Below are 9,712 nucleotides of genomic sequence, written 5' to 3' on the forward strand. Positions count from 1 at the left end.
GTCCCCTGCCATCCCTTCGTGTCCCCTTGCATCTCCCCTTGTGTCCCCTCCACGGCCCCCCGTGTCCCATGGACCCATGTGTCCCCTAATTGGACCCCCGTGTCCCTCACATGCCCCCCGTGTCCCTCCGAACCCTTGTCCCACCACAGCCTTCTGTGTCCTACTGTACCCCCGTGTCCCCCAGCCCCTGTGTCCCTCCTGTACTCCCGTGGTCCCCCCAGCCCCCCCGTGTCCTCCGTACCCCCGTTGTCCCCCCCAGCCCCCCTTCCCAGCCTGCTGTGCCCGAGGGCTCCGGGTAACCCGGGAGGGGCCGGGGGGGATGCGGGCTTGGCAGCATCACTGGGGGCTGCAGCGTCAGCCGACCGCGTGGCAAAATGATAAGGCGTCTGACTTCGGATCAGCAGATTGAGGGTTCGAGTCCCTTCGTGGTCGGTACTTTTTTCCCCCTTTCCCTACTTTTAAACTATCTTTTCCCGCTTCTCCTCCTGGCGTCTCTCTCCCTCCGCGGGTGAAGGGGAAAGGCGAACCCAGGCTCGCCCGCCCGGCCCTGGGGTGGCCAGGTGTCCCCCCATCCCGCAGATCCGCGGGTGGTAACCGGGGCCGGGCGCGGGTCTGGGGCCGTTCCCTGCGGGGGGGGCGCGCGCCCTGCCGCATGCCCAGTGGCCTCAATGGTATAAGTGCAGCTGGCATCCTAAGCCAGGGATTTTGGAGTTCGAGTCCCATCTGGGGTGAGCCTGCCCCTTTTGCTGCTGCCAACTCCATTTCTGCGCTCTTTCTCCCCGTTTCAGCGCGCCAGGCCTCCTCCTCTCCTCGTCCTCCATCCTCCTCCTCTGCTCCTGCCCCTGCCCGCGGGGCACTGGCTCTGGCTGCTTGGTGGGAAGACTTTCCCCAGCCCGGTGGGAGATGCCAGCTAAGGAGGTTGATGCACCGGGAGAATCCAGAAGTGCTGAGGAACAACTGAGTCTGAGCACGGCACCAGAGAGGGAGGTCGGGGTGGTCCATGGCGTGTTTTGGGGCAGCAAGATCCCCCTGGCAGCTCCAGGCTCTCTCCCTGTGCCAACAGCTGCTGCACGTGATGCTGACAGGTGAGTTGTCTGCTCCAGGTCAGTGGTCCCTAATTTAGATACCCTGGGAAGGAGAAACAATGAGGAGCAGCTACAAACTGCCCCGGGCTGGTTTTACGGTCCCACGTGCCCAGTGCTCAAGTGAGGCTGTGACCGAGGGAATAACAACCAGCTTTGCCTTGGGACCTGTGGATGAAAGGCTGATTTTTGGAGAGGTGTTAATAAAAAGGCTGATTTTTGGAGGGGTGTTAACGAAAGGCTGATTTTTGGTGGGATATTAGTGAAAGGACGGTTCTGGGTGAGGCATGGACATCCTTCAAGGTGTCCCAGAAGGTGCCAAAGCAGAGCAATTACAGCTGTTTAATTATCTTTGTCTGGGCAGAGCTGGGTCTATGTTGAGTCAGGGCTGAGCAGGGAATTTCAGATGTACTTTTACCCCCTCCAGGTGCTCCCTATATCATCGGCTGCATCCAAGTCCCAACAAGAAGCCCATCTATGCTGGGGCATGACCACCTTGCAGGTGTTTCCCAAACCTGTTCCCGGAGCAGGACAAGCTTGGATGGGAAGTTTTACTCTACCAGAAACAACATCTCCATGGAGCACTGGTCATCGGGGTCACAGTGTTTGGCTGTGCTGCCCTGGGACCAAAGGCCTCCCCGTAAGTGCCTTCGGGATAATGCCCTCTCAGATTTGTGGCATTAAAAAGCTGCTTGGAGGGTCTTTTCCTACGGAGTTAATGGATTTTAAAAGCCAGCTGTGGTCAGGGTGATATCACATGAGGAAAACATAGAGCGAAGTTTCTTTCTAAGTAGTTTTTCTCTCTTAGGTGTGGGAAGAAAGGGCTCTGCTGCCTGGAAAGCAGCAAGCCTGCCAAAGCCCTGGGCGCTGGACTGCTGATTAAAAATATCTTTCTGCCCTGTGGTGGGGTTTGGGAAACTTTTTGGGGATTAGATGAGAAACACGGGTTTTGGGAAGAGGAGATGCAGTGGGAGGAGAAGGGAGGGGGTGTCGTTGATAAGAAACAGGAGGTGAATGAGGTCCGTGGTGTTACACTATTATACTGTAATGGAGCCGTCACTGGCTGCTCAGTGACACTGTGACTGTCACATTTACACTGACCCTCTGGCACAGGGAGGCCCTTGGGGGGAGAGCCCTATTGCCAGTGTTGGGCTGCGAGGAACAGCCACACTCCCAGAAGGGATGGAGTGTGGGGGATGCACAGGGGGTGTCAGGGATGAGCACGAGTGACACAGGGATGAGCACGGGTGACACAGGGGTGGGTACAGGTGACACAGGGTGGGTCCAGGTGACACAGGGGTGGGTACAGGTGACACAGGATGGGTACAGGTGACACAGGGATGAGCACGGGTGACACAGGGGTGGGTCCAGGTGACACGCAGGGGCACCCGGGGGCACCCGGGGACCCCCCGGTTTGTGACACTGCCCTGTTGCACCTCTACGGGGGACCACGTGGCCTAATGGATAAGGCGTCTGACTTCGGATCAGAAGATTGAGGGTTCGAGTCCCTTCGTGGTTGTTTTAAAGCCACGAGAGACATCTCAGGCGTTTAATTTCCCCCGGCGGTGGCTCCCAGAGGGGTGAGAACCCCCGGGAGGGATCAGCGGGGCAAAGTGGAGGGAACGTGCCCATGCAGGGGGCAGATTTAGGGAGGAAATCTGCCTCGCAAATCCGTGTCCGGAGCCGTTCCTGCCCAAAGGCGAGGCAATACTTGGAACTGCTGCCGGGCGGGGGGTCTCTGAGACTCAGCTGGGGCCGGTTCCTGGGAAAATGAAGGGGCGAAGCAGTTTCGTGCTTTTCCGTACTGCAGGTTCGGTGAGTTACTGGCGGAGGGAGGGGCAGAGCTCCCTCTCTCTGTTAATGGCGTTGGTGGGTTGTTGGGTTGTCCCCACACGCCCCCGTCTGCGAGGCGCTGCTGCGCTGAGCGGGGGCAGCCGGTGCTGTCACACCGCGGGCAGAGATCGAACCTGTGACCCCTCCATTCGGGGTCCGGCGCCTTTTCCGCTCGGCCACCGAGGCCGCGGCACAGCCGCGCTCCCCGCGGGGTCCGGAGCGAACCGGAACGGCTTCGGGAAGGCCCCGTTCCCGGGGGAATCACTGCACTAAATTCGGGGCTTTATTGCACTAAAAACCGGCCTCGGGCAGCGGCCCCTCCGGCGGGGGGTGAGCCGGGCGGGCGTCGCGGGGCTGCGCGGGGATCTCCATCCCTCCCCGCACCCCGCGATGGCGTTTGTGGGCGGTTCGAGGGGGAGATGGAGCGGGGAGGGGGCTGCGTGGCCTGGCGGGGGAGCGGGGCTTTGCTCCGAGGGCCGTTCAGAGCGGGGAGCTCTGGGAATACTGTGCGGGACCCCCCATCTTCATGCGGAGCGTCCGCGCTCCCCTCTGGCCATCAGAGAGTTAAGTGAGGACGCACAAATTCGAATCGTGCGCGCCCCAGTGGCCTAATGGATAAGGCACTGGCCTCCTAAGCCAGGGATTGTGGGTTCGAGTCCCATCTGGGGTGGTGACTCTTTTCCCCCCCCGGGGTTTCCCGGCGCGGTGGGTTCGGTGCTGCGGAGATCCCTGATGGGCGGCGGCCCTTTCTGCGGCCCCCTGTGGCTCCCCTTGTTCTGTCTCAGGCATCCCGGCACAGAGGAGACGTTTTCCCTCCTGTAAAACCGGGGACAACCCTCCAATACGCTTTTAATCCCTGAAATTCCCAGCCCCTCCACCCCCCGGTGTCACGTGCTGGTTCCAGGGCTTTAAGCTTTTTCTTTAACTATAATTCTGCAAATCTTACGCTACGATCTTGAGAAGAAGAGACCTGAGCAGTGGGTGATCCTGGCGGTGAGGTCTCCTGGTGAGGGGAGGGCTCAGCTGAGGCTGCTGCTAAGCTGCCAGTTGGTGCTGGTGTAATGGCTTTTGTTGCCAGGAATACATCTGGACTTGATAATCTTAGGGGTGTTTTCCAACCCGAGTGATTCCATGATTCCGTGTTAAAAAAGCTTTAGGTGGGAGAAAACACGATATCTGCTCTTGGTGCTGGGCAGGGTGTGGAGAAGTAGAGCCAGCCTGGGGTTGGGTTTCCTGGGAAGGATGTCAGGATACATTGGTGTGATCCTGCATCCCCCTGGCACCCCATTTTGGAGAGGATCTGGGGTGTATGAGCTCTCCTCTTTTTGTAGATGTAAATGCTGTGTCAGGGGAGAGCTCAAAGCCCCCCCTTCCAAGGGGGATGGGCACGGACTGTAGCAGAGCCACGAGGGTGCAGAGCAGAGCCCTGACCCCTCCCAGGGATCAACAGTGAGCACATTCCTCTCTTATTTGGGGTTTTCCTAAAACAGAACCATCTCTCCTCACCCCAGGTGGGACTCGAACCCACAATCCCTGACTTAGAAGGCCAGTGCCTTATCCATTAGGCCACCGGGGCCCTGTCACCCTTCAAAAAAAGGGTAATTTTGGTCTCTTTAAGCCCCCCAAGCAAACCCATCTGGCAGTGGTGAAACCCACATCACACCCCAGCTTCATTCTCGTTAAACAGCGTCCATTAATGAGCAAATCTTGAATCCTGACAGGCTCATCCAAAGACTCATCTGGAGGTTTTTGGAGTCCCAACTTGAAGGCCAGAAGCCTCCTGCACTCACAAGGTGGGTTCTGTCTTCTAGTGCTGAGATTTGTGCCAAATTCCTGCCGTGGTTTGAGCTTAACAAAATGACATGCACTTCTTTTTGTTAGATAAAAATCAAGGAAAGAAACAGTGAATACTCTAAGAGTTGGACTCGATGATCCTAGAAGTCTTTCCCAACCTTAATGATTTATGATTCTATGCTTTTATATGCTAGTTAGACACATAGTTAAGACTGCTTTTAACTCTTCCCTTCTTTCCCTAAAAATCTACTGCTGGCTTTGTGTTCAGCAGCAGAGGGTGCTCTGATGGAGCACAGGCTGCATGGAGGACACAAAGAACTTGAAAAAAAAAAAGAGTAGCTGACAAAAATCAGAATTCTTAGTTTCTCTCAAATGTGAAAAATAATTTTTCTGAAAAATGATTGACAGGATGTTCAGCTGTATCGCTGGGCTCAAAAGATGTTAAATATTTTTATTTACACTTTTAGACCATTTTTATTCAATATAGCTCATGAGTTTAGCATCATCTACAGCTGCCAGTGCCACTTATTTAGGAAGATGGAATGCCAAGGACTTGGATCTCTGCTGTTCTCAGTCAAAATCCGCCTTCCTGCTCTGTTTTATGTTTGAGTGTATCCTTTTCTGTCGTAGTCGCTCGCGGTTCATTTTTTCCACCCTAAAACAAAAAGATCGTTTAGTGTACAAAGAACACATTTAAATATTCAGCTTTGAGATTTGATGAGCCAACAAACATCCACAGGTAGGAGAAAGTCCCTGTTCTGGGGACATTACCCTGGAAAGCAGTTAAAATCTAATGGATCAGTGATTTTTCTTAAAAAAGGAAATCCAAATGACTATGAAGAAGATTGTTTAGAGGTGCTGCAAACTAAATCGTGTAACATGACAGCCTGAATCCAAGCAAAGACCATTTTAATGAAGATACCTCTCTATGAGTTGCTGTGTTGTCTCCTTAGACACCACCTTGGGTTTCTCCGTGGCCTCCGTGACCATGGTTCGGATTTTTTCCAAACAGATCGCCAGGTTCCTCATTTGGTAGCGACTCTCTTCTGAGGTCACAATCAGCTCCCCATGCCGGTTTATCTTATTCCTGTGCTGAAGGAGGGGAAAATGTCATGTGATCACTGAAACCTCCTTAGGATTGTTCTCCCTGAGACGTTTAAACCGAGGCCGGAGGGGGAGGGTCGGTACCATCAGTGCCATTTTTTGTCTCACAGCCTCAGGAATCCAGTCTGCCGACTCCAGGTGGAACCGAACTTCTGCCTTGGAATTCACTGGGAGGAAAAACAGGTACTTTATTTCCATGTCACAGCCTGCCTCTGTAAGTTTTATGAGACAATTCACACTGTTCACTGCTGGCTTTGAGCATGGGATAATTCCAGTATTATTAATGAATTAATTATTATTCCAGTATTTATTAATGAAAGATGAGTATTTTTCTTGCTATGTATTTACACACCACTCTGCAAGACAAACTTGTGCCTGTCATGCTGTTTGCCTTTCTAGGCACCACAGGATTAATTGCTATTGCCAGTCACTAGCCACCTTATTTTTAATGGCAATGGCAGAACAGGCAGTATTTCAGTTTTTTTGAGTTAAACTGAGAATTTATTGCACAGTGGAGTGATCAACGAAAACAGAGTGGATAGAGGTGGGGGTGTTCCATGTTGCAGGAACGATCCCTGTAAGAGTGTTTCTAGGGGAATCAAATGTGCTGCCAGTGGTCTCGAGCCCCATGATGGCTCAGAAGCTGTGTTAAAATGCAGGGTGATGATAATGAAAAATGAGTGATGATGCTGTTTAACTCTGAGTTCTCAATATTTTGCCACACAGTACAGAAAAACAGTGGATGCTGCTGCTGATTTTTCCACGTGAGAGAAGCCATTCCTCACCTTTATTAACGCTCTGCCCGCCGGGGCCACTGCTCCGACTGTAGGTCACGGTCAGGCGAGCTGGAAGGGAAGGGCAGCCGCGTGCTGAGCCGGGATGGGGCCGATCCCGCGTTCAGCTCCGCGCACGGACTCGGTGCCCAGGAAGGGCGCCCAGGCCCGGGTGTGTCGGGGGGAGACTCACCCATGGGGATGTCGAGGGTGGGCGGCTGCTCCTGGAAAACACGGCGGGGGCGGTGTCGGGGGGATCCCGGGGGATTCGGGGGGTCCCGGGAATCCCGCCCGTCCCGGTGGGCGCGGTCCCACCTCGACACGGCCTGGCCCCGCCCACCCACAGAGACCACGCCGCCTTCTACCAATCCACGCCCCCGCCCACATGCCCATATACAGATTATGAGCACTAAACCCCACCCCTTCGCCTAAACCACGCCCACCCACATTACACATACCCAGGCTAAGCCCGCCCCCTCAGTGCCCCGCCCACCCGCATAGATCCCCTCGTGCTAAGCCCCGCCCACCCCATTAGCCCGGCCCCTTACGCGACCCCGCCCACCGAACATTACACTCAATTGGATCCCCGCCCGCCCAATGTCAATCACACATTCGACTCCCGCCCCACGGCACCGCCCCTCGCCCTCCCTTCTCTCCCCACTGCCCCGCTTACCGGGGCTGCGGGCGGCGCTTGTTGTCTGCCGCGGCGGTACAGCTTGTCCAGGCTGTCGAGCTCCGGTACTCGGTGCCGATGCCGGCCCACAGCGAGCACCGGCGACAGAAAGCGCCAGCCCGCTGCGGCCGGCACAGGGCCGCACGCGCGTTCGTGCGCCGCCATGTTGGCCCCCGGTGCGTCCAGGCCAGGCGTTCCCGCGAAACGGCTGCCCGCGCCGCGTTCCGGGGCGGGGCCGGCAGGCGGGAGCGCCAGGGTGGGATAACGGGGATAAAGATAGGCGTGGTGGCGGAGCGTGACGGACGATACACATTTGGCGATGGATCGCTTTGCGGTAATCCGTGGGGGAGTGTGATGTCCTGGGCTGCGGGGTGGCTGGAGCATTAATGGGAGGTTTAAAAGTCTTGTGGTATATGGGGCACCGTGAGGGGGATATGAGGGGGTCTGAGAGGGGGATGTAGGGTCTGTGGGGTGCCAAGAGAGGGGCATGTGGGGCGTCTGTGGGGCACATGGGGTGTGTAGAGCACCTTGAGGGGATGAGGGAGGTCAGGGGTGGTTATGGGGTCTCTGCACCCTCCCTGGTCCTTGGTGAGCAGAGCAGTGATGGCCAGTGCTGGAAAACACATCCGGCCTTTTTTATGTATTGTCTAGTTTTTGCACCTGGGATCCTTCAGCTTTTGTGTTCTTATCTGCTCAAGAATGCTAAAAGGTTCTATAAACACACACACACACATATATATACACAATTATTTCTTTGAATGCTGATTCTGGGTCTGTAAGAGATGCTGAGGTGGATGTGGGATGCAGGTCAGTGAGGCAGCTGTGGAAATCTTTCAGCTTTTACTCCTCTTGGAGCTGTCAGGCTGGCTTGACAAGAAGGGTGTGCGTTCCAGAGGGGCAGGGATTGCTATTCCTGGCAGCAGGAAAATGCACAGGCAGGGATGGGCTGTCATTTGCTCTGGTGTTTTGACAGGAGCTGACAATCTCTTGTTGAAACCCGCGGATGAAGTCAAAATGGGTGTTCAGAAGCTGATATAGAGACTGTGACTGAGGATCTGAGCTGAGTCCCATCCAGATAATCAGTGCAAAATCAGGGAACTCGGTCCTTGGGAAGGGAGCAGGTCCTGAACATGGATGGCTGGTCTGTCCTGACCGTAACTGAGCAGCTCAGGGCCAGGGGGGGAGGGCTCCTCACTTTGTTTTAATTGAGTCCCTGAGTCCTGGGGTGCTGCTCTGCTTCCCCCCTCCAAACTCAACTGAAAACAAAATGCTTTAAGGAAAAAACCCAGAGCTGTTGGAGACAAACCGTGCCATCTGGTGACCTTAATTTCTAACAGGGAACAGGTAAATGTTTGTGATTTGTAGCCAGAGGGTTGTCTAAAATACACCAAGCAGGATGACTCATTTACCAGCTGTTGTCACACATGTCTGGTTGTGCAGGAATACCCTCCAAGGGTGTGTGGGGAACAGAGGGGCTGGCAAAGGAGCTGGAAGGTCTCACAGGCGAAGCCAGACCAGTCTAAAAGGACATTTATCTGGTTTTGCTTTGTTCCCACACTGTGTTGGTCCAAAGAGCCTTGGTAAAAAGCTGAATAATCTCTGCTTGGATGGTTGGAAACAGCTCTCCTCGGCAGGCAGGGCTTGGGATGACAAGGTCTGACTTTGGCATGAGCCAAGGAGAGCCAAACTTTTGGCTTTCCAGCTGAAGAAATGAAGTGCTTTGGCACTGATGGGGGCTGAGGAAGCCAATGCACCCTGTTTGGTGGTCACTGCTGAGCAAGAGCTGAAAGGAGCCATCCCTGAAACCTGAGGGAAGGGCTGATGTGTCCAAGGAGCCAGCCACCCCTTGTGTGAGTGAGGGCACAAGCTGTTAATGAAGGAGCAAATCAGGACTTTGAGGGACCTTCCAGAAGGTCTCAACTCCTGTAAGAGAGTGAATACTGATGAATCAGATCTCCTTCCCTGTGAGAGTTTGAGCTCTATAAACCCCTTGAATTTGTGCTTCAAGTGACCCCTCCCTATTTGTTTCAGAAGGGTTATTCGAACTGGTGGTGTGGTAAGAAGCCAGACTAGATCTTATGGAACTGCACGTGTCTAGATGCCATCTTTCAACTTCTTGACAAGCTGTGCCCTTATTGATCTTATTGCTGTGAGCTGAGTAGGGTCACTGATTTTGCCAACTTCTGAAATTATTTCCTGTTCTATCACACTTTTTCTCATCCATTTTAACTGTGTGCAGCATTTTTCTTTCTGTCATGAACCATGGGGGTGTGCTGTTACGTAGCTGCTGCTCTCTATTACCCCGGTTTCCCTGGCAGTGTGGTTGCTTAATACTCTCCTGTCCCCTCTTAATGGAGTTGTGTAGCTTTCCTTGATGTTTTAAAAGCAATTGGAAAAGTTTAGATCAAAGGTGGCACAAAAGGCCAGAAGTTGATTATTTTTTCCTCCTTTGA

General features: G+C 54.3%; 1 protein-coding gene and 3 non-coding genes across 4 annotated transcripts; 2 read left to right on the forward strand and 2 right to left on the reverse strand.

The window, feature by feature from the left end:
* Positions 1-2,528: 2,528 nt before the first annotated feature.
* TRNAR-UCG lies at positions 2,529-2,601 on the forward strand. Its single transcript has one exon. It is a non-coding gene; the product is annotated as a tRNA-Arg (tRNA).
* A 911-nt stretch (positions 2,602-3,512) lies between these two features.
* Positions 3,513-3,585, forward strand: TRNAR-CCU. Its single transcript has one exon. It is a non-coding gene; the product is annotated as a tRNA-Arg (tRNA).
* An 833-nt stretch (positions 3,586-4,418) lies between these two features.
* TRNAR-UCU lies at positions 4,419-4,491 on the reverse strand. Its single transcript has one exon. It is a non-coding gene; the product is annotated as a tRNA-Arg (tRNA).
* A 640-nt stretch (positions 4,492-5,131) lies between these two features.
* Positions 5,132-7,424, reverse strand: MRPL58 (mitochondrial ribosomal protein L58). The gene is made up of 6 exons (XM_029960077.1): positions 7,260-7,424; positions 6,780-6,912; positions 6,599-6,658; positions 5,898-5,980; positions 5,632-5,801; positions 5,132-5,364 (listed from the first exon to the last, which is right to left on the reverse strand). Exons 1-6 carry the CDS (start codon positions 7,422-7,424, stop codon positions 5,280-5,282), a joined length of 696 nt encoding a protein of 231 aa, XP_029815937.1. The 3' UTR covers positions 5,132-5,279.
* Positions 7,425-9,712: the final 2,288 nt, after the last annotated feature.

The sequence above is a fragment of the Manacus vitellinus genome, unplaced genomic scaffold (genome assembly GCF_001715985.3).
Source record: "Manacus vitellinus isolate BGI_N305 unplaced genomic scaffold, ASM171598v3 scaffold_24_pilon, whole genome shotgun sequence".
Taxonomy (NCBI): Eukaryota; Metazoa; Chordata; class Aves; order Passeriformes; family Pipridae; genus Manacus; species Manacus vitellinus.